General features: G+C 49.5%; 1 protein-coding gene across 2 annotated transcripts; it reads left to right on the plus strand.

The window, feature by feature from the left end:
* The first annotated feature begins 410 nt into the window (after positions 1 to 410).
* Positions 411 to 23,384, plus strand: DEF6 (DEF6 guanine nucleotide exchange factor). Of its 2 annotated transcripts, none has more exons than XM_081246666.1 (12): positions 411 to 611; positions 11,466 to 11,606; positions 12,257 to 12,442; positions 14,481 to 14,717; positions 14,810 to 14,956; positions 18,404 to 18,512; positions 18,701 to 18,999; positions 20,078 to 20,244; positions 20,374 to 20,572; positions 21,521 to 21,611; positions 21,815 to 23,026; positions 23,266 to 23,384. In XM_081246666.1, exons 1-11 carry the CDS (start codon positions 516 to 518, stop codon positions 22,036 to 22,038), a joined length of 1,896 nt encoding a protein of 631 aa, XP_081102792.1. In that variant the 5' UTR covers positions 411 to 515; the 3' UTR covers positions 22,039 to 23,026; positions 23,266 to 23,384. The 2 variants fall into 2 exon arrangements, with proteins under 2 accessions (XP_081102792.1, XP_081102793.1); XM_081246667.1 differs by lacking the exon at positions 411 to 611 and adding an exon at positions 10,269 to 10,402.
* The last annotated feature ends 660 nt before the right edge of the window (positions 23,385 to 24,044 follow it).

Genomic DNA, 24,044 nt, shown 5'->3' on the forward strand with positions numbered 1-24,044 from the left:
CTTTACATCCATTCTCAGACCTCTTTACAATCTATGAGGGGAGTATTTCTCCTGCTTTACCAATGAGAAACTGCTCAAGGAGGTTAAGTTATTGATCCAAAGCCTCCTACCTGGTAAGTGTGGAATTGGTACAGGACCTGCCCCCTTTTATCTGACTCCAAAGTCGGGATGGGCTTGCTTTTCCCTCATCAAGCTGCCTCTGGGAGCCCAGAAGGCTCCAGGAGGCTCTGGGGCTGAGGAGGCCTCTAAAGGGCCTCACACCCAGCGAAGCAGGCTGATCAGAGTTGGGGCTCTAGCTCCCCAGGGCTTGGACCCCAGTTCCCATGCAGGGAGTGGTGCCGCTGTGCACTGCAAGAGCAACAGGCTGGGTCCTGCCAGTGTGGGGAGCCCGCGAGAGCAGGCAGGTGGAGCTGTTGCTCTGCACCATGGCCCTTCTGCGGTCTGCAGCCGTTCGCATTTCCTGAAACCGGATCTTGGTGTCAGAGACGCCCCTGGGCAGGGCGGGCGCCTCAGCCATGGCCCTGCGCAAGGAGCTGCTTAAGTCCGTCTGGTACGCTTTCACCGCGCTGGACGTGGAGAAGAGCGGCAAGGTCTCCAAGTCCCAGCTCAAGGTGAGGGGCACCCGGGGCACAGGGGAGGCTGGCAGACACGTCTCATCAGCTCCTGCTGCCTGAAGCTAGACTTGAACCCTGTGCTCCTCCTGGGGCACCCAGCTAGCCAGGGACCCAGGAGGGGTGGGAGGGCCGTGCTGGGGAACTGGGGCAACATGGCCTAGTGGATGCTGCTGCTCCCTGTCCAGAGGCCCCAGTGAGATGTGTGCAGGGGCATTGCCCAGAGCCCTGGCCCCCAACTCTCGGGAGAGTAGAGGTCCCATCATGGAGTTCTGAGGGCCACGGGCCAAGCTACATCCCAGACTCTGTGTGATGAGCACACGTCTCCCCAGAGTCAAGCTTGGGCACACACCCTACTGCTTCCTGCCGCTTCCTCCTGCCTTTGAAGAGAGACAGTTAGCTAGTACTTGTCAGTCACTTCCTCTTGGAGCTGAGAGAGAGGGTTCAAGAGCCTCTCGCAGTCCCAAACCAGGCCAGCTCAGTCATCCTTCGCAGGAGAGCAGCTCCTCTGGACCTTGCCTCCCATGTGGGACAGGGGTAGGAAGGGGCAAGGACTGAAGACCCCATTATACTGCTGCCTGGCTCACCACCCCCCTCACACCTACATGCCAGGTTGAGAAACTTACCTTAGACCTTGAGAACTCGAGTAGGGAAGGCGTGGAATCTGAGCCCAGGAAGAGCCCCATCAGTGATTGCCCTGAAATTCATGCTTGGTCCTAGATAATTCCTGGGGGGCCGAAAAGTTTATCTCCTTCTTTCCTGTAGCCCCGCATTAGTGCTTCCTTCACCCTAGTTAGTGGGGAAGAAACAAGGCCCTAGGCCATTGGAGCCAGGGAACGCGGGGAGTCAGGAGCAGGGTGGGCTTCAGCCCTCTGGGATCTGCCTTAGGGGTTCATTCATTCACTCTGCAAATATTTACTGAGCACCAGCTATGTGCCTGGCATGAGGCTAGGCCATAGTATCCTGGCATCTCCCCTGCCACCCACCCCACACAGAGGAGGAGTGCAGTCTCAAGGAAACCTCCATTCTAATTGATCGAACTAGGAGGTGCCCGGAAACCTGGGAGAGACGGATGGGACAGGTTAGGCATTGTACCCCACCCCTATTCCATCCCCCTACTTTTGAACTTGGACACGATGAACTTGGATGTCCTAAACTGGTCCTATCCCATAATCGACCCCTTAGCCAGACTTGTGAGCATCCAGTAAATGATTCTTGGCTCCCCCAGGAAGGAGAGTCCACTACCACTTTTGATCATCTGAGAGAATCTCCCAACAGACAGGTTCTACTTAAATTGTCTTATTATGTAATCTAGTGAGGTCTTCAGTATAGATAGAGGAAAAGCAGATCATCCAAAATCCATCCTGTGGAAACTCCATGTCCTACATCCACCTCCCACTCTGCCCCTTTAATATCTTTTAGGAACAATCCCAACCTCCATGGTTTGTTGTCTCCAAGGTTCCATTTTCTACCACTCCATTACCTGTGGCCCTATGACACCTCCAGTCTCTCTAAGCCTCTCATACATGGAAGATACAGCACTCCGTGGCTCTCCGTTTCCTGGGCCAATCAGGCAGTAAGCCTTCTTAGTTTGAGCCTCTGTCTTGACCTCTTACTGGGTGCCACCCCCACAGGTTGAGTATTTGCAAGGAAGGTCGCCTGGGGAGCTTGCATACTTGAACCATCTGCTGTCTTTGTACCACGTCGCAGCTCACATTGAGCCCACTGCCAGCAGCCTCTGTGGTCCCACAGGATCAATGGTAGATTTCAACCCACTCGACAGAAAACTTGCCCACTCTGGGAATCTGAGCTAGCAGTGGGAGCCTCAGGCCTGGCAGCCGGTGGGGCAGAAATGGCAGGGCCCATGTCATAGGAGAGGAAGATAAGGAAGGCAATTCTCCCTCAAGCCCATAGTGCTAGATACTGGAATGGGAGGAAGTAGTGATAGTGTTGGGGGTGGGGATGCCAGAAAGGCAAAAGAGCAATAGAGAAGTGGCCAGAAGGCAGAGGAAGAAGCAGATGAGAGAGACAGACCTGCAGGGCACACTCCTTCCACTGAAAGACTTGGTGAGAAGGGAAGAGATCTTGGGGTTAGCCTGTTCTTGCTAAAACTGTCTTTGGCCTTGGCGTCCTCAGTTGGGAAGAGGCAGGAGACCTGCACCAGCCCAGAGCAGGCTATGTCTGTCTGCAACAGTCACCACTTCTCCCCTGATGTGTTGGTAGAAAGGCTGCCACCGGCTGTCCTGGGCAAAGCCGTGTTGAGGCCAGAAGGAGGAGGAACAGCAAGTGCTCTGAGAAGTACCCCAAGGAGTCAGGATTGTTTTCTCTGAAGAAGAGAAGGCTTAGGGGAGAGATGAGATGAGTTTTCTTCTCTGAATTCTTATAGAAAGTACAATAGCCTTTGTCCACGTGGGTTGAGAAAAATAAAAATAGATCAGTAAGAATGGCACTTCTGCCCAGAACGGAGTTAGGTTGAACACAGAGTTTCTCAGGACTGTGAGCTTTGGCAGGGTCCTCAGAATCTCCCTCTTTAAAGAGCTTTAGGAGTGAGTTCCCCTCCTGACAGAGGGCTGCAGGGAGGGGAGCCTTGAGAATGATGGGTTTCCTAATGGCCATACCATCTTCCCTGTGGGAACAGCTTTGGCTTTAGGCTTCATGGATGATCAGCTAAGAATTCGGCTTCCTCACTCCCTGACTGCCAGGGCTGGGGTGAGGGGCCTGAGATTGGGCGCGTGGTTGGAGCAGTGTGTCTCAGTGAGGATCCTAGGAGGCTTATCACTTCCCCTTAACGGACAGGAGCAGGGGGAAGGCAGGGAGGGTGAACTAGGGCCTTCCCTACTTGGCTCTGTCAGGTCTCCCAGGCTCCTGAGCCTCTCATTGGCACTCGGGGCAGTCCTGGGGCCCAGGGAGGGTCTCTTGCACACCAAGAGCCTCTGAGCTTCGGGCTGTGTCTCCTCTGGGGAGGGACAACAACCTTCTCCTCGGTAGAGGAGAAGTTAATAAAAACTCCAGTCCGGGAATCTGATGAGTGGGGTCTAAAGCTTTGCCCTGACCCCTGCCTGCTGTTGGTCTTCTCAGTCTAGAGTGTGGAGGAAGGGGAGGATGATTCAATGATGTGCAGGGCACTTGACTCAGAGCCATGTAAGCTGAGGCCTATATTGCTCCCCAGTAGGGTGACCTTAGGCAAGTCACTGCCCATCTCTGAACCTCTGGTTTCTCATCTGTAAAGCCTGAGGGCTGAACTGGGGATCACCAAGCTCTCTGACTAGCCTCGGAAAATACATTTTAACACAGCACCTCAAGTAGGTGAAGTTGATCCTTGATGCAGCCTCTCCTCTCCCTTTTCTGAGCCTCTGTCTTTCCTTTGATGCTGACAGCCAACCCCTCCAAGCCCCTTCTTGCTCTCAGCAGGCACACAGCTAATCCAGAGATTCCCACCTTTTAAAATTCCTGGTGCTACTCCCTCATGATAGTTTTGCTTTAGTACCCCACTGGTTGAGAAAAGTACATTCAGTGACTCTTAAAAAGGATCTATATATTTTAAAAGAATCACTTAGGGCTTTCCTGGTGGCGCAGTGGTTGAGAGTCTGCCTGAGGGGACACGTACTGCAAAAAAAAAAAAATCACTTAGCACCTAGATACATTTAAAGACTATAGGCCATCTAAAAGACAGAGAGAGGGAGGGAGGGAGGGAGAGAAAGGAAGGGAGGAAGGGAAGGAAGGAAAGGAAGGGAGGGGGGAGGGAGGGAGGAAGAAAGACGATAGGCCATCTAGGAGAAAGAAATTAGTCATTCTTTTTTCAGTTAGTGCTTGGTACTTTTATGGATTCCCAAACCCTCTGTATCTGCGTCTACTCCTGAAGTCTGCGAACTACAGGACCATGGGCCTGGCGCCCATCGCATTGCTGCACTGGAGCTTTTAGGGAACTCCCAAGCCCCCAGGGGAGAACCACACCCCCACATGCCTCCAGAGGAAATAGTGAATAAATGAAGCCTCTCAAAGGTCAATGGCTGCCAACCCAGAGGTCAGGGGCTGCTTGGGTGGGTGGGGAAGACAGAGAATCCTCTCTGGGGGAGCCCAAATGGCAGCTTGTGAAAACTACAGACACCTGGACCCCACCCCTGGAAACTCTGAGTCAGTAGGTATGGGCGGGCCCCAGCAGATCTCAGTTTCAACCAGCTCCCCAGGTGATTCTGATGCTTAACCTGAGCCAATGTAGCAGAGATCTAGCGTAGGGCTTTAGAATCAGACTTTGAGCAAGAGGACACTTCACCTCTCTGAGCCTTGGTTTCCTCCTCTGTAAAAGGAGGATAATGAGAGCCCTGCCTCCAGGGCTAAGGATTGATTGAAATCAGCAGGTGAGTTCCGCAAGCCAGCCTCCACTCCTGCCATTTCCTTTCCAGCATGACCTTCCTCTGGTCACACTCTCTCCCCACCCCCGGCCCTTACCCGCACCCAGGCACAGGAAGCCTGGCAGTCTGAGGTCAGCTGAGCTCTCTGGGGAGAGGCCCTGAGCCCTGAGTGTCTGGAGCGTTTAATTCCTCTTTGTCCTGACACCTGATGGCTAACAGGGTCGGAGCCTCTCTGCCCTGGTCTCCTCAGATTCCCCTGGCAAAATGTCCAGGTGAGGAAGGTCTTAGAGGACAGCGTGGGCCAATGAACCAAAGAGAGGAACAGCTCAGATAACTGTGTGCTGCTGGGTGGCAGGTTCTATCCTGGGGTGTGAGGGGATTTGTACATCATCTCCTTGAACTCCATTTTTAGAAATATGAAAACTGAGCCCCAGCAAGGTTCATGTGCTCAGAGAGATTCAGTCTATCTGACTTTTGTATTTTTCCTAATTCTCCCCTTGAAGCACTTAGGTTCATTCAGTAGATATTTACTGAGTATCCATTATATGCCAGATCCAGTGATACAGCAGTGAATAAAACAGACAAAAAACCGCACACTTGTGTTGCTAACGTTCTAGTCAGAGAACACAGATGATAAACAAAATAAGTAAAAGTGTGTGATACATGACATGGAGGAAAATAAAGCAGAAGATACCCCTATCATTACTGTGTGGGGGTAGAGGGGATAGGATTACAGATTTAAATAAGGTGGTCAGAGAAGCCCTCCCTGAGAAGGTGACATCTAAGTAAAGATCAGAAGGAGGAGAGGGTGTGGACCATGCCGTGACCTGGGCGAAGAGTGTTTCAGGTTGAAGGAATGTCAAGCGCCAAGGCCCTGAGGCAAGAGTGTGCCTGGTGTGTTTGAGGAATGTCAAAGGGGCCAGAGGGGCAGGAGAGAAGTGAGCAAGAGGGATGAGGTCAGAGAAGGTACAGAGTGAAATCTCTGGAGAGATTCTGAGATTTTACTCTGAGAACCTTGGGAAACCACTGCAGCATTTAAGTTAGACTTGGGGAGTTAGTCAAAAACATTGATTAACACAATGTGGGGGACATTGTGTTGAGCTCTGGAGTCAGGGTTGACATTAGAGTCCTTGCTGCCCTCAAGGAATGTAGAACACCCAGAAATGCTCACACCAACAGGGAACAGCAAAAGAACATTATTACAGAGCAACTTAATAGCAGGGTACATTAATAACAGGGGTTAATGGCACCCTTTGTTTTTTATCTCTATAGTTTAAAATTTTTTGTCATGAAAACAATATATGCTCCTGGTTCAGAAGAATATAATTTTAAAGAAGTTGAAATTTACTAGAAAAGTAAAACATGTTTTACTGGTTAAAAAAATCGAAAGACAAAAATAGTGTTAAAGAAGGTGAAATTTCCTCCCCTCCCTGGGGAAGAGTGGTAGAGTGATAGCTGTTAACAGTTTGCTGAGTCTTCTAAATTTTTTCTATGTACAAATAAACTTATTAGGTTGAACTATATGAAACTGCTGATGTTTGACTTACTAACATAGCAGTTTAATATGGTTCAGCATAATCTTTGCACTCATATTATTTTACAAATATTTCATTCTACAGCTTGCTTTTTTCCACCTGCCAGTATAGTATGCATATCTTCCACCTGCCAGTATAGTATGCATATCTTTCCATGTCTGTTCATACAAATATAATAATAAAAATAGCTCACAACTTTTATTAAGCAATTTCTATTATTGCACTATGTACCCGGTGCTGTGCTAAGCTCTTCGTTCTAAAACACCCTGTGGAGCAGGTGCCTTATTTTCCTCAAAGAGGAGGAGACTAAGGTCTTGGAGAAGTTAAACCAGTTGCCCATAAGTATACATGTGGCAGAAGTAAAATTTTCAACCACACACAGGTCCGTGACTTGGTGTACCTGTCCCCTCTTTTTTTTTTTTTTTTGTGGTACGTGGGCCTCTCACTGTTGTGGCCTCTCCCGCTGCGGAGCACAGGCTCCGGACGCACAGGCTCAGTGGCCATGGCTTACGGGCCCAGCCGCTCCACGGCATGCGGGATCTTCCCGGACCGGGGCATGAACCCGTGTCCCCTGCATCGCCAGGAAGACTCTCAACCACTGCGCCACCAGGGAAGCCCACCTGTCCCCTCTTGAAGGAGCCTTGGGCTGTCTCCAGTGCCTCATTTATTCTCCCTTTCTTTCTTTCTTTCTTTTTCTTCCTTCCTTCCTTCCTTTCTTTCTTCCTTCCTACCTTCCTTCCTTTCTTCTTTCCTTCTTTCCTTCGTTTCTTTCTCTCTTCCTTTCTTCCTTCCTTTCTTCCTTTCTTCACTCCCTCCCTTCCTCCCTCCCTCCCTTCCTTCCTTTCTTCCTTTCTTTCTTCCTTTCTTTCTTCCTTTCTTTCTTCCTCCCTTCCTTCCTTCCTTCCTTCCACCATGCCGCTGCTTGCGAGATCTTAGTTCCGGGACCAGGAATCAGCCTGTGCCCCCCATAGTGGAAGCGCAGAGCCCCAACCACTGGACTGCCAGGGAAGTTCCCAATGCCTTTTATTCTAAACTATGCTTCAGTGAGCATTCTTGTACAGGTAACTGTTCTCTTGAGCATCTATAGGTTAGATGATTAAAAATGCTGCGGTCATGCCCAATTTTATGTTTGATACAGTCTTGCCCTCCAGAAACACTACCAATTCACATCTCAACAGTGGGGCATTTGAGTCCCCATTTCTCCACAACCTCCTCAATACTTGATAGTATCAGTCTTTTGCATCTTTGCTAATTTGTTAGGTAAGAAATTGCACTTTCTATATGAGAAGGGAACTTATATTTGTTCTGTACAGAGCTAACTCTCTTACTCTCTCTATAATATCTCACTCCATCCTCATGGCCCCTGTACGTGGTGGGTATTATCCCCTGTTTTACTGACAATGATACTGAGGCTCAGGGGGTGAAGGAGTTTATCCAAGGCCTCATAACTAGAAAGTGAAGGTCCCTGGCCTTCCATATCCCCCTGCACGCTTCACTGGAGTGTAGCCATTTGGCTGGGCTATGCAGGAAGCTTCCTCAAAGAGGTGCTTTAGGAGGTTTGAAGAAAGATAAAGACATGGGTAATTTGAAAAGAGGCCAGGAGGCAACAGGTAGAAATATGTGAAACTCTTAGAATAACACCTATCTCTTCAGAAGTGGGTATTTCTCTTGTGTTGGTCACCCTGGATTTTAAGTGCTAAGCATGAAGTGGTGGCACCTCTTAGAGTGTGGATTGGTATCCTATGACCACAGATGTATTAATCATGTCTGCTCTGCATATAGGTGGTAGAAACCAAACTCAAAATTACTTAAAGGAGATGTTATAGATTGGCTCACATAACCAACAAAACTCCGAGCATAGTATTGGCTTCAGGCATGACTGGATCTAGGTCCTCAAATGATGACTCTTTATACCTTGACTCTGCTTTTTTTCACTGATAGCTTTATTCTTAAGCAAGTACTTCCCACACAGGGACAAAAATGTCAGCTACATCTATCTTCTAACAGCTTAACTCTTTCCATGTATACCCATGGGAAAGAGTATACCTCTTCTCCACTAGAGGAAGCAAAAATCCCAGGGCTGATTCTCATTGGCCTAGATTTGGTCATGTTCATCCTTGAACCAAACACCATGACTCCAATGTGCCCACCCCTGCAGCCAGGTGGGGTAGGGGTGCAAATGGCCAATACCACAGATATTGAAAATGGGGGAGAGTTACTTCTCAAAGGAAAATCAAGGCTCCATTACCAAAATAAGGGAGGGGGGTAGAGTTCATCAGGAAGAAACTTCAGATGTCCTTTAGAACAAGAGTAGGCAAAACCAAAGATGGCACATGAGATAATTTGAAGATCATGGGAATGAGGGTTGGGGTGGGGATCAGAGATGGCTGTCCAGAGGGAAAGGAGGGAAAAGAGAAACACCAATCCCCTTGCTGGCCCCCCAACTTCCCACTTTGCTGAGTTGAACCTGAGGCCCAGGAGAACATTGGGAAGAAGTCTCAAACCCTTCTACCCCTCCTCTCACAAAAGAGAATAAAGAAATGAAGGCTTGGTATACACGCCATCTCTAGGATGTTGCCAGCTTCTGCCTCAGAGGAGCTGATTCCAAGGTGGACTGCTGGTGATGGAAGCAGCCCTTAAATACAGCATTTATTGACTGCCTTTGGTGTGCAGAAGAAGACATAGGTGCTGTGAGACATAAAGAACATAGACCTTGCCTCCAGAGTTCACTATATAGTTGGGGAATGAGGCTCAGGGTCAATATATATATATATATATATATATATATATATATATATATATATATATATATATATATATATATATTTGTTATAAATTTATTTATTTATTTTTGGCTGCATTGGGTCTTCATTGCTGCGCGCAGGCTTTCTGTAGTTGTGGCGAGCAGGGGCTACTCTTTGTTGAAGTGCGCGGGCGTTGCATTGCGGTGGCTTCTCTTGTTGTGGAGCATGGGCTCTAGGTGTGCGAGCTTCAGTAGTTGTGGCTCGTGGGCTCTAGAGCACAGGCTCAGTAGTTGTGGCGCATGGGCTTAGTTGCTCCACGGCATGTGGGCTCTTCCTGGACCAGGGCTCGAACCCGTGTCCCCTGCATTGGCAGGTGGATTCTTAACCACTGTGCCACCAGGGAAGCCCCAGGGTCAATGTTTTAATGGGGAAGCAGCCTTCAGAGCCGGGAACAAACCAGTTGCAACCTCAACTCTGCCACTTACTCTTAACCTCTCCAAGCCTCAGCATCTTCATCTGAAAAACAGAGATAATAATATCTATATATCACGGTTGCAGAGATTAGATGTGGGGTATAGAAAGCACCTCATACAGTGGCTGGCACATAGTAGGTGACAATTTTTAATCATTCACGCTGTCTGTGATAAGTGCTACAACAGAATTACCCCAAGACAATTTTATTTTTTTCCTGATCTCCTTGTTCAAGCTTCAACCTCTTTGTTCTAATATCATGGGTTTGTTAACCAACCCATTTTCCCTCTGTACTGTCATGGCCGCCATCCCTTTTAGCTTTGTCCTCCACATCCCACAGACCATTTTTCTTGCCTCTCCTTTGCTCCCTCTCCAGCTCCCTTCCATCTTTAGAAGGGCAGTGACTGGAACTGCACATGCCCTTCCTAGAGCAGACACACTGGACTCTAGGCACACTGCAGCCTGAGTCTTTGATGGTAGATGTCAGGCTTCTGCCCTTGAGCTTTGGGATCTGCAGAGCTGGATTTGAATCCTAGGCTCTTGCTCAGTGTGGGTCCTCGGGCAAGTTATTGAGTCGGTTGAGCCTCGGTGTCCTTGTCTGCAGAAAGGGCACATACCTGCCTGACGAAGTGGCAAAGAGCATGGCTGCCTTGGTTTGAATCCCAGCTCTGCCAGCCCTGTGCCCTTGGGTGAGTTACTTAATGTCTCAGAGCCTAGGGTTTTTTTTCATCTGTGAAATGAGGATATAAACACTTGTTATGTGGATTAAGTGAAGTATATATAAAGTGCTGAGCACAGTGCTTGGTGCATAGCAAGTGTACATGTTCTAGTTTTTTGGATTTTATTGAGGTATAATGTACATTTTAATTTCAGGTTTACAACATAATGATCCTATATTTATATACATATTGTGAAATGATCACCACAGTGAGTCTCGTTAACAGCTGTCACCATACGTGGTTACACAAAATTCTTTTTCTTGTGATGAGAATTTTTAAGACCTACTCTCTTGGTTACTTTCAAATATGCAATACGATATTGTTAATTATAGTTACCATGCTATATATTATATCTCCCCAGGACTTTTAAAAAAATATTTATTTATTGTATTTATTTATTTAGCTGCGCCGGGTCTTAGTTGCTGCACGCGGGATTTTCGTTGTGGCATGCAGGATCTTTAGTTGCGGCACGCAGGCTCTTTTAGTTGCAGCACGTGGGCTCTTTTACTTGCAGCATGCGGGATCTAGTTCCCTGACCAGGGATCGAACCCGTTCCCCCTTCATTGGGAGCTCAGAGTCTTAACCACTGGACCACCAGGGAAGTCCCCTCATGACTTACCCAGAGTTTGTACCTTTTGAGCACCCTCACACATTTCACCTCCCCACTCCACACCTCTTGCAATAAACAGTCTGTTCTCTGTATCTGTGAACACCTTTTTTTCCCTTTTTAAAAAATTCTACATATAAGTGAGATCGTATGGTATTTGTCTTTCTCTATCAGACTTATTTCACTTAGCATAATGCCCTCAAGGTCCATCCGTGTTGTCGCAAATGGCAAGATTTCATTCCTTTTTTAACGACTGAATAACATTCCATTGTGTCTATATATACAGAAGCTTTAGTTATGATTGAATTGAATAATGTATGCAGAAGACTCAGCCAGGATGGGGGTGGGGACAAGTGGGGAGGTGGGAGCCGCCCTTTGGCCCAGTGTTGGTTGGCGTTCAGGAAGGCAAACTGCCCTCTGTCTCAGGTGCTGTCCCACAACCTGTACACCGTCCTGCACATCCCTCACGACCCTGTGGCCCTGGAGGAGCACTTCCGAGATGATGACGATGGCCCTGTGTCCAGCCAGGGGTACATGCCCTACCTCAACAAATACATCCTGGACAAGGTGGGGCCCCTCTAACCTCTCTCCACTTCCCAACCTGAGCAGCACCCTAATACATTGCCATCCCAACTCCTCCCCCTATGAACCCCATTTCTGTCCCCTCTGTCCATCCCTGCTCTCCCATCTCCATCCTTCACCGCCCAGCCACTTGCCCCCTCCTGGCTCCCCTTAACTCACTCTCCAGCTTCCTCCACTCTATCCTAGCCTCCACCTTTCCCACGACCTTGCACCCCATCCCTGCCTAGCTTCCAGCTGTAACTTTTACAAAAGGCTCTCCAGTTTCCCCCAAGTGCTGTCCCCCCTGCTTCTCCCAGCTGTCGCTGTCTTCTCAGGTTCTCCTTGACTGTCCACTCTCTCCTGGGCTTCCCCTTCTTTCTCCCTGGGCTGAGGGACCTGAGTTTCTCTGTGTGCAGGGGACTTGGGGGCAGTGGTTGTGAGGGAGTTGTGGCAGTAGCAGGGCTGGGGGCTGGGGTCAGGCTGGTTGGTCAGCTAGTTACCTGATCATCAGCTCAGGGACTCCTCAGGTTAGAGCCCCAACATGGCAGGGTGGGGAGCAGGGGAATAGATGACCCTAAGAAGCCAGCTGGAGCCTAGTTGGGTGGTAGAGCAGGGACGGGGCAGCCTTCTCAGCTGACTTGCCGGCCTGGTGGCAGGTGGAGGAGGGGGCTTTCGTTAAGGAGCACTTTGATGAGCTGTGCTGGACCCTCACGGCCAAGAAGAACTATCGGGTGGATAGCAACGGGAACAGCATGCTCTCCAATCAGGATGCCTTCCGCCTCTGGTGCCTCTTCAACTTCCTGTCTGAGGACAAGTACCCTCTGATCATGGTTCCTGATGAGGTAAGCCCCAGGGACTTTATCACTTGGGGACAGACCTTAGCAGAACCATGAAGGAGGCCAAATTGCCTCCGTACTTTCCCACATCCCCTTTCTTCTTTATCTCCCCACCCTGGGACCTGTTCACACCCATCTGTCTCCAGATGCTTATAAGTGTCCATATCAGAGCAATTATGCCTTCTCCCAGGAGGTCAAAAACTACACTTCCTTCAAGGCTCTGCTAGCCCTCACAGTAGGAAAATGATCTGCAAATTCTATGTACACAGAGGTTTGAACGCCTGATACATTACTGGGCATTTAAAAATGAGAACATTAAAAATAATAATAATAATAATAAAAATGAGAACACTTAAAATCAAATGGCAGGATTTTAGGCACTGTGGCAATCTGAGAAGGATGCTATTATTAGGGGAATAGAGACCTTCCTGGGACATCTCTCCAGTCACTCCAAGTGGGCAACCAAGTCTGCCCCTGGTTTCAGATTTTCTCTTCCTATCTTCTACAATATAGGGGAGAGCCAGGGCAGACTCAGCTCAGGGCCCCAGAGAAGGCATCCTGGGAGTAGAGGCCTAGAATCCAGCCTCTACCTCCTTAACTCATGGGTGAAGCCAGGGCAGATGCCCCCCCCCCCCGCTTTTCCAGTCACCCTGCACCCTCCCTCTACTCCCCCTCCCCTCTCCCCTGTCCGTTCAGCCTTCTCCTGACCCTTTAGCCCTTTTGGTGGTTGCGAAGATACCAGGGCGAATTTAGGTCTTTAGAGTAGGGTACGTGGGGGAGAGATCCACCATATTTACAAGAAGTCCTGGCACATCTAACTGTGCTCAGATTCGTGCCCTTGCCTCTGTTTGTGGGAAGAGTGGGGGGTGCCCCGCCCCACTCCCAGCGGAGACCCAGTAGCCCCCAGAGTGAAAGTCCTGGAGAGAGTTTCCCAAGAAGCTGCTGGGGCAGTCGAGGGACATGTGTCTATCTATACAGACACCTGGCTGGCTGGGCATCTTTGTCAGACTCCTGCCAGTCAGGACGAGGTGGCCTCTCAGAGGTCAGAAAGCTGCTTGCTACTGTGATCAACACGCAGTGTGAACAAACTGCAGCAGGAGGTACCCCAACCACCACTTCCTGTTCCTGTGTAACAGGTTTCCTGTCCCTGCTCTGCTTACTCCACCTCCAATCCCCTTGCCCTCCCATAGGGGAAGGATCCCTAAGGTTGGGACTTGGGGCTTGGAATAAGGATTCATGGGATGCGGATCTGAATTGAGTTCTGGCTGCTACCAACTTGCTGTATGATTCAGAACAAGTCACCTCCCCCCGCCTTTTTTTTGAAAGGAATTCCTTTATTTTTTATTATCATTATTTATTTATTTATTTATTTTTTATTTTTGGCTGTGTTGGGTCTTCGTTTCTGTGCAAGGGCTTTCTCCAGTTGCGGCAAGCGGGGGCCACTCTTCATCGCCTTGCGCGGGCCTCTCACTACCGTGGCCTCTCTTGTTGTGGAGCACAGGCTCCAGACGCACAGGCTCAGTAGTTGTGGCTCACGGGCCTAGTTGCTCCGCAGCATGTGGGATCCTCCCAGACCAGGGCTCAAAACCGTGTCCCCTGCATTGGCAGGCAGACTCTCAACCACTGCGCCACCAGGGAAGCCCCACTTCCCCCTTTGAGCCTCAGTTTTGTCATCTGCAAAGTGAGGATATTGGATGAGAGGGCCCTGGTTCCCCTGTTGACATTTTCTATGACTTGCTGTCTCGGCCTGGCCCCTGGCCCCCTCAGCTCCCACCTCACCCTGCCCTTAATTCAAGGCAGGAAGGAGTGGGACAGGAGCTTGGGGAGGGGATGCCTGAATTGAAGTTGGGGCTCCAGGGTCCCCTCCTAAATCTCTACTCAGGTGTCCTCCAACATTTAGTTGTTTTGTCCTCTTACCCTACCCACCCCTCCTGTCCCTGGTCACTTCTGCCCAGGCTCCGGGCGCCTGATGGGAGCGCCCCCTGGTGTTGGCATCAGCGCCACAGCCTGCTGCAGCCACCAAGCCTTCCCTCCCCCCTTCCAGGTGGAATACCTGCTGAAGAAGGTGCTCAGCAGCATGAGCTTGGAGGTGGGCTTGGGTGAGCTGGAGGAGCTGCTGGCCCAGGAGGCCCAGGCAGCCCAGAGCACCAGCGGGCTCAGCGTCTGGCAGTTCCTGGAGCTCTTCAACTCAGGCCGCTGTCTGCGAGGCGTGGGGCGAGACACCCTCAGCATGGCCATCCACGAGGTCTACCAGGAACTCATCCAAGACGTCCTGAAGCAGGTCAGGCCAGGCTGGGAACTAGGGGAGGACCCTGAGGAGGGTGAAGGTCGGGGGGGGGGCAGTGATGCCTCTGACTTTGCTCTGGCTGGCAGGGCTACCTGTGGAAGCGAGGGCACCTGAGGAGGAACTGGGCAGAACGCTGGTTCCAGCTGCAGCCCAGCTGCCTCTGCTATTTCGGGAGTGAAGAGTGCAAGGAGAAAAGGGGTACAATCCTGCTGGATGCGCAGTGCTGCGTGGAGGTGAGGGGGACAGTTGAGGGGGTAGAGCACATCTCAAGGCTCGGGGGGGCTCCAGTGCAGTGTGAAGGCAAGGGGGTCAGGACGAGGGTAAACGGGAAAAGCCACAGTGACAAATTCCTGCTTAGATGAGTGCAACCCAAATACAGCTGACCCTTGAACAACACAAGTTGGAACTTATATGTGAATTTTTTTCAATAAATACAGTCAGGAGTACAGCGCCATCAGCAGTTGGTTGAATTCGCAGATGTGGAACCAGGATACTGAGGGCTGACTTTAAAGTTATATGTGGATTTTTGACTAGGCAGAGGTTTGGCACCCCTAACCCCTGCATTGTTCAAGGGTCAGTTGCATACCTGGGTACCTCAAGGCTATTCTCAGCCATGGCAGCAATTTTTTTTTTCTTTTAGAAAAGTAACACACTTTATTTTTTCTTCCAGTTTTATTGAGATATAATTGACATACAGCACTGTATAAGCTTAAGGTGTACAGCATAATGATTTGACTTACATACATCATAAAGTGATAAGCACATAAGTTTAGTGAACATCTCTCATCTCATATAGATACAAAATTAAATAGAAAAAAATTATCTTGTGATGAGAACTCTTAGGATTTACTCTCTCAGCAACTTTCCCATATAACATACAGCAGTGTTAATTTATCATGTTGTACGTTACATCCCTAGTACTTATATCTTATATCTGGAAGTTTGTACCTTTTTTCTTTTTTTTAATTTAGTTTATTTATTTTTTGGCTGCGTTGGGTCTTCATTGCTGCGCGCGGGCTTTCTCTAATTGCGGCGAGCGGGGGCTACTCTTCGTTGTGGTGCACAGGCTTCTCATTGCAGTGGCTTCTCTTGTTGTGGAGCACGGGCTCTAGGGCGTGTGGACTTCAGTAGTTGTGGCACACGGGCTCGGTAGTGTGGCTCGCAGGCTCTAGAGCGCAGGCTCAGTAGTTGTGGCACATGGGCTTAGTTGCTCCGCGGCACGTGGGATCTTCCCGGACCAGGGCTCAAACCCGTGTCCCCTACATTGGCAGGCGGATTCTTAACCACTGTGCCACCAGGGAAGCCCTGGAAGTTTGTACCTTTTGATGACCTTCATCCAATTACCTTCCCTCCATCCCCGCAACAACCTCCCTTCCCACCTCTGGTAACCACAAATCTGATCTCTTTTTCTATGGATTTGTTTGTTTTTGAAGTATAATTGACCTACAATACTATGTTAGTTCCTGTTACACAACGTAATGGTTCAGTATTTCTATATATTTCAAACTGACCTCCACAATAGGTCTAGTTATGATAGGTCACCATACAAAGTTAACTATGTAATCATAGTTATTGACTATATTCCCCACACTATTCATTACACACCCATGACTCACTTATTTTGCAACTGGAAATTTGTACCTCTTAATCTTCCTCAACTTTTTTTTTTTTTTTTTTTTTGTGGTATGCGGGCCTCTCACTGTTGTGGCCTCTCCCGTTGCAGAGCACAGGCTCTGGACACGTAGGCTCAGCGGCCATGGCTCACAGGCCCAGCCGCTCTGCAGCATGCGGGATCTTCCCGGACCGGGGCACGAACCCGTGTCCCCTGCATCGGCAGGCGGACTCTCAACCACTGCGCCACCAGGGAAGCCCATCTTCCTCAACTTTTTCCTTCCTCTCACTACGCCCCCTACCCTCTGGCAAACATACCTGTTTGTTCTCTCTATCTATAACTCTGTTTATGTTTTGTTATGTTTGTTCATTTGTTTGTCTTTTTTAGATTCCATATGTCAGCACTTAAAAAAAAAAACCAAACTGCAAATCAAATACTAAAGTCTTTGGTGAATAATGTGGACTTTGCTAAAGATTTCAGAGGAGATGGCTTATGTCTCACTCTACCCAGCAAAATTTTCTAAAAATCCTCTTTGAAGTTCTTTCCCCTTCACCCAAATTCCATTCCCTTTGGCAGCTCTATACCTCCCTATTCTTTCTCCCTTCCCATCCCTTTCCCTCCCTTGACTCTGTCCATTATTTTAGAGGCTTCAAACAACAATTTAAAAAACTGTAGTGAAAAAATATACATAACATGAAATTTGCCATTTTAACCATTTTGTGCTACAATTCAGTAGCATTAAGTACATTCACATGTAACCATCCCAATTATCTATTTCCAAAACTTTTTTTATCATCCCAAACAGAAACTCTGTACCCATTAAGCAATAACTCATCCACCCTTCCCTTCAGCCCCTGGTAACCTCTATTCTGCTTTCTATCTCCATGAATTTGCCTGTTCTAGGTGCCTCATATAAGTGGAATCATATAATATTTGTCCTTTTATGTCTGGCTTCTTTCACTTAGCATAATGTTCTCACGCATGTTGTGGCATGAATCAGGACTTCATTCCTTTTTATGGCTGAATAATATTCCATTGTAAGGATGTACCACATTTTGTTTATCCATTCTTTGATGGGTATTCGGTTGTTTCCATCTTTTTGCTATTGTGAATAATGCTATTATGAACATCCAAGTACAAGTTTCTGGGTAGATATATATTTTTTCTCAGGGTACATACCTAGGAGTAGAGTTGTTGAACCATACATTAATTCTATGTTTAAGTTTTGAGGAACAGCCAGACTTTTCTACAGTGGCTGCACCATCTTCCATTCTTACCAGCAGTGTATGAAAGTTCCAATGTCTCACCAACACTTGTTATTTTACATTAAAAATGTTATTATTATAGTCATCCTAGGCTCTGTCCATTTTTGTCACATAGGGAAACAGCTGTCATTGTGGAAACAGCACAGATCTAGGCAGAAATCCAGCTCCACCACTAATAGGCAGTGTGAATTGGGCAAGTTCCTGGACCTCTTAGAGCCTCAGTTTCTTTCTCTGTAAAGTGAAGCTAATAATCCATGCCTGGTACAGACTCTAGAGCACATGAAGCTCAGTAGGTGGTAGCTATTATTTTCCACTAGAAGGTAAGCTTAGGGAAGGCAGGGATTTGGTCTCTTAGGCACATCTCAGTATCCCAAATGCCCAGAGCAATGAGTGGCACTCAGTAGACACTACAAAATATCTGTGGAATGAATGAATGGAGAACTTTCTCAACAGGCAGGGCTTTGTGGAAATGAATGGTCTCGATTGTGAGGACCCTGTCATGGGAGATGTTCCAGCGTGATCTGCATAAACACTGAGTGATCCCTCTGTGCTAGGCCCCATGGAGAGATACCAAGAGAACAGTCCCACCTTCAAAGAGCAAAGGATACAGAGCTGTGGGCACACAAGTATCCCCATAACTAACCTTCAAACCGAGCCACGCAGGCTCCTGTCAGAGTGGGAGGGGTGCCTGGGGAGGATGGTCAGCCAGCGTGGGTAGGGGCTGGAGCTGCAGCACCCCTGGGGCAGGTGTGGCCCTGACTGCAGTGAAGCCAGCCTGTCTGGGGCCGTCCACCTTCTCCCAGGTGCTGCCCGACCGAGAAGGGAAGCGCTGCATGTTCTGTGTGAAGACTGCCTCCCGCACATACGAGATGAGCGCCTCAGACACGCGCCAGCGCCAGGAATGGACGGCTGGTGAGTGCTCGCTGGGTGGCCTGGACCTGGTTGGCCCTCAGTCGCCTCACCTGTGAAAAGGGGGTGACAGCACTTTGCCCAGCGGGAGGCTGGGCACTGGACACGGGCAACTCCTAAGGCCCCTTTCTGGCGGTGGGTCGCCTCGAGGCTGCCCTGCCCCCGGCCAGCCCCTCCCGCTCCCTCCGCAGCCATCCAGACGGCGATCCGGCTGCAGGCCGAGGGGAAGATGTCGCTGCACAAGGACCTGAAGCAGAAGCGGCGCGAGCAGCGGGAGCAGCGGGAGCGGCGCCGGGCGGCCAAGGAGGAGGAGGTGCTGCGGCTGCAGCAGCTACAGGAGGAGAAGGAGCGGAAGCTGCAGGAGCTGGAGCTGCTGCAGGAGGCGCAGCGGCAGGCCGAGCGCCTGCTGCAGGAGGAGGAGGAGCGGCGCCGCAGCCAGCACCGCGAGCTGCAACTGGCGCTCGAGGGCCAACTGCGCGAGGCTGAGCAGGTGGGGCCGCACAGCGCAGGAGGCGGTGGGCTGAGGGGTGCGGTGCGGTCAGGCCTGGGAGCTGAGCACTGGGGGCGGGCCCTGGGGCGGAGCCTTGGTCGAGAGCGGAGCCACGCATTGAGGGATGCAAGTGGAGGCGGGGCTTGTCTTGAGGGATTTTGGGGACAGAGCCTGTGGGCTTGAAGGATGGGTATGGGACGGGGACCGTGCCAGGAACAGGGCCTGTGGGATAAGGAACCTGGCCGAGGGGTGGCTTGAGAGGAGAGACGGTAGGGGACGGGGCCTGAGCCTACGAAATGGGAGGGTCGGACCTGAGTGCTAGGGGTAGAGTGGGACCTGGCTCAGAAACCTTGGCTGGGGGCGGGACTTGGACAGAAGAGCTGCTAAAGACGGTGTGATTGGGGATGAGTTTGGACCAAGGCTGGACTAGGTTGGACTAGACTTGATCTGAGTTTATAATGAAACCAGTTTGGGGAATGCAGGATGGGAGGAAGGCAGGATGAATGTGGAGGCGGACTAAGCGTGTAGAGGCAATTAGATTTAGGATTTAAGAGATCTAGATCTGGAGTCAGACACTGTGGATTCAATCCCAGCTCTGCCTCTTAGGAACCCTGTGATCCCAGGCTAGTTACTCAGCCTTTCTGTGCCTCAGTTACCTGTGACATGTTGATGCCAATAGACCTTGGCTTATAGAGGTATGGAGAGGAGGATCAACTAAGGAAACACTCTGAGTTATAATTGTTATAACAATTATAATTATTGTCATTCCCTTCCAAGCACCACCCTAATTATAATTATAAAACGTTATATTATAATGTATAATAATAACTATTAAGGCTGGTGCTAAAAAGGGGATGACTTGAGCCCCTTTCCCCCATGTAGTTCACTGATCATTATCTGAGTTAGTCAGGCTTGCAGAGGGGATCAGATCAGGAAACACTGACCTGAAGGAACTCCCCAGACCCTGACCCAGAGATAAGTATTTGGGCTGGCCTAGCAAAGCCCTGGGGAAAGGAGCAGCATACTTGCTGCCTCTCTCCCCCATGCCCCCATTGACCTGGCTCCATTTCCCGAGCAGGCAAGGGCCTCCATGCAGGCCGAGATGGAGCTGAAGAAGGAGGAGGCTGCCCGGCAGCGGCAGCGCATCGAGGAGCTGGAGGAGATGCAGCAGAGGCTTCAGGAGGCCCTGCAACTGGAGGTGAAAGCTCGGCAAGACGAGGAGGCCGTGCGCCTAGCCCAGACCAGGTAGAACTGAGGGGCCCCTTCTGCTTCCCCTCCCTGACTTCCCGCCCCCGCCCCCCCCCACCCCGCCCCACTTGCCGAGCACCTGCGAGGTGCCTTGGCTCTGGAGGTGACACAGTGGATGCCTGGCAGACTGCTGGAGGAGGAGGAGGAGAAATTGAAGCAGCTGCTGCAGCTGAAGGAGGAACAGGAGCGCTATATTGAGCGGGCGCAGCAGGAGAAGCAGGAACTGCAGCAGGAGATGGCCCTGCAGAGCCGCTCCCTGCAGCAGGCCCAGCAGCAGTTGGAGGAGGTGCGACAGAACCGGCAGAGAGCTGACGAGGATGTGGAGGTGAGGCCTGGGGTGGAGCAGGTTGGAGGCTGCCAGGTGAATGAGGGTGAGCGCGTTAACGCACAGGCTCTGGAATCTCCCCTCAAGCTCTATCCCTCAGGCTCCATCATTGCCTGGCTGTGTGACCTCTGACAAGTTGCCTAACCTCTCTGAGTTCCAAGTCCCTTATCTGAGAAAGGGGACTGGTAATAGCATTACTATGAAGATTAAATGAGATAACACATGAAATTAAGTATGTAGCAAGCACTGAAGAAACCTTAGCTATGACTTTTATCATTGTTATTAATCTAGGCAAAAATTTTTCCTCCTACTCTTCCAGCCCCTACTTTGCTATCCCTGTACTTTGGCTCCACTCTTTGGAGCCTGAATCTCCATAAAACACTTTTTTTCAAAACTTTTGAAGTTTTGTTTTTATTAATATTGATTATTTTATTTTGCTTTGTTGGCCTACATGGTCATTGTAAAAAATTCAAACATAGAAATAAGTATCAAAGAAAGGGAAAGTTCCTCTATGATTCCCCACCCCACAACCACTGCTAATGGCTGGGTGAACACTGGAGCAGAGGCTTTTGCATTAGGTCTTGGGAAGGTGGTGTAATGCAGTGGTTCAGAGCTCCGTGTATGTCCCTGGGCAAGGCACTTAACCTCTTTTGAATTTGTTTGCTGTTAACTTCTGCTCTGGAAGTTACATAAGATATTAGTACACCTTAGCTGCTTAATAAGTGGAAACTATGGTTATTTCTGACCCCTTGAGGGCCCATGAGTCCCCTGAAATTGGATGCCAACTCTGTTCATATACATAACTCTTTATGAACATACATGAGTTTTTCTGGGAAGATGATCAATAGCCTTTGTCAGATCCTAAGGGGCGTGTGAACCTGAAAAGTTCAAGACTCTCTGTCTTGGAGGGTGGCTCTGACCCACTCCTCCCTGGTCCTGCCCCCACAGGCTGCACAACGGAAGTTGCGCCAGGCCAGCACGAATGTGAAACACTGGAATGTCCAGATGAACCGGCTCATGCATCCAATTGAACCTGGAGGTGAGAAGGGTTAGACCCTGGAGCTTTCCCTGGAGTGGGGAGGGAGAAGGGAGGGTGGAAGGGATACCCCCAGATCTACAGAGCCAGCACAGGACTGCAGGTCAGCGGGTTCTCCTCTCCCCCAAGGTCTGAGGCAAGGCCCCTCAACTTCTCCCCTTTACATGCACCTTGCTTCTTCCTCATACCTGCCTTTTTTCTGCTAGACAAGCGTCCCACCACCAGCAGCTCCTTCACAGGCTTCCAGGCCCCTCTACTTGTCCGCCGTGACTCCTCCCTAAAACGCCTGACTCACTGGGGATCCCACGACAACAAGACCCCCTCACCCAGCAGCAGTGAGCAGCAGAAGTCCCTCAATTGTGGGGAAGAGGCGCCCGTCTCAGCTTCCGCCCCTCAGGAAGATAAAGTGGACCCAGCACCAGAAAACTAACCTCTGCTAGCCTCTTTCCCCCAATCTCATGCCTACTAGGACCTGGCCACAGCTGGCCTGTGGGTGACACCAGCCCCTGCAGAAGAAGGAGCTACAGTCCTGGTGCCAAGGGCCCAGGCCCTCCAACCACGAAACAGTCCAGAATGGAACGTGGTTCATTTTTTTGCACCAGCCCCAGGCCCCAGACCACTGAGGCTGTCAGGGATGTTGATCCTTGAGAACTTGACCCTGTGCCTTAACCCCAAGGACTCTGTGCCCTAGGCTGGGAAAGAGAGTCAACAAGCAAGCCAGGGGCCATCTGTCCCCAGGCTGCCACCAAGTTGTGGAGGCACATTTCCAAATAAAATCAGCTCTTGGGATAAATTATGCATCAGGTCTATAGTCTGTCTCTTCTACCATTTTCTCTCTTCTCCCCTCAAGTCCAGTTATATGTCCCAGAAAGAGTAAGGTATAATGCAGTGGCTAGGAAAGTACACTCTGCCACTTTCCAACTGGGTGACTTTGGTCAAGTTTCTTCACCTCTCTCTGCTTCAGTTCCCATGTTGGCAAAATAGGGATAGTATAGTACCTACCTTACAGGGTTGTTCTGAGGATTAAGTGTTCAGCACGTGAGCAAGCACTATTATTGGTATCACCCCAAAGTGTTTATTGAATGTATATTCTATGCCTTGCAATTTCCCAGTTTATTTAATTCTCACGGCAACGCTGAGAGGTGGATATTATTATTCTCATTTTACATGTGCGGAAATTGAGGCTCAGAGAAGTCAGGTAACTTGCCCAAAGCGTTTCAGACTTGCTTCTCTTCCCATATTGTCTGACTTACCTACTTTGTTACCTAAGACAGAGATCTGGGAATCTAGGATGACTTGCTCCCTCTCTGCCATCCCCCTCATGAAAAACCCATCATTAAATCCAGTAGATTCTCTCTCCTTCATGCTCTCATATCTACTGCTCCATCTCTATCCCCATGGCTACTGCCATGGCTAAGGCCAATATTTTTTTTTTTTTTTTTTTTTTTTTTTTTTTTTTTTGCGGTACGCGGGCCTCTCACTGCTGTGGCCTCTCCCGTTGCGGAGCACAGGCTCCGGATGCGCAGGCTCAGCGGCCGTGGCTCACGGGCACAGCCGCTCCGCGGCATATGGGATCCTCCCGGACCGGGGCACGAACCCGTATCCCCTGCATCGGCAGGCGGATTCTCAACCACTGCGCCACCAGGGAGGCCCTAAGGCCAATATTTTATCCTCCACCTGCATGCTCACCTTTGACTCCTTCTCCATCTTGCCCCATATCTAATCAGTCTCCAAGTCCAACTGATTGGATTTTCTTGGTCACTCTCAAATCCACCCCCTTGGGACAAATAAATAAATAAAAATTTTTTAAAAATTGAAGTATAATTAATTTACAATGTTGTATTACTTTCAGGTGTACAGCAAAGTGATTCAGTTATATATATTCTTTTTCAGATTATTTTCCATTATAGGTTATTACAAGATATTGAATATAGTTCCCTGTGCTATACAGTAGGTCTATCTATTAGTAGGTTTATCTATTTGTTCATGTATTTTTTAAAGACATTTATTTATTTATTTATTTTTATTTATCTTTGGCTGCACTGGGTCTTCGTTGCTGTGTGTGGGGTTTCTCTAGTTGTGGCGAGCGGGGGCTAGTCTGCGTTGCGGTTCATGGGCTTCTCATTGCGGTGTCTTCTCTTGTTGCGGAGCACAGGCTCTAAGCATGTGGGCTTCAGTAGTTGCAGCACGGGCTTAGCTGCTCCGCGGCATGTGGGATCTTCCCGGACCAGGGCTCACACCCATGTCCCCTGTATTGGCAGGCGGATTCTTAACCACTGCACCACCAGGGAAGCCCTGTTCATGTATTTTTAAGATGGATGATGGTGAACATCAAATCGCTATGGGTTCTGAGTCTTAGTCAATACATTTAAAAGGGAATATAGTAGTTTTATATTAAAATATTAATGTTTATAAAATAGTAGAAATTACATCCAT

Source organism: Mesoplodon bidens (genome assembly GCF_964165515.1).
Source record: "Mesoplodon bidens genome assembly, chromosome: 10".
NCBI classification, from domain to species: domain Eukaryota; kingdom Metazoa; phylum Chordata; class Mammalia; order Artiodactyla; family Ziphiidae; genus Mesoplodon; species Mesoplodon bidens.

What these genes read in the sequence shown, in the direction of transcription:
- DEF6 (XM_081246666.1), top strand. Translation starts at nt 516, where the DNA reads ATGGCCCTGCGCAAGGAGCTGCTTAAGTCCGTCTGGTACGCTTTCACC. An exon ending in TCCAAGACGTCCTGAAGCAG is followed by an intron (nt 14,718 to 14,809) that starts GTCAGGCCAGGC and finishes TCTGGCTGGCAG; the next exon opens with GGCTACCTGTGGAAGCGAGG. An exon ending in AACTGCGCGAGGCTGAGCAG is followed by an intron (nt 19,000 to 20,077) that starts GTGGGGCCGCAC and finishes TTTCCCGAGCAG; the next exon opens with GCAAGGGCCTCCATGCAGGC.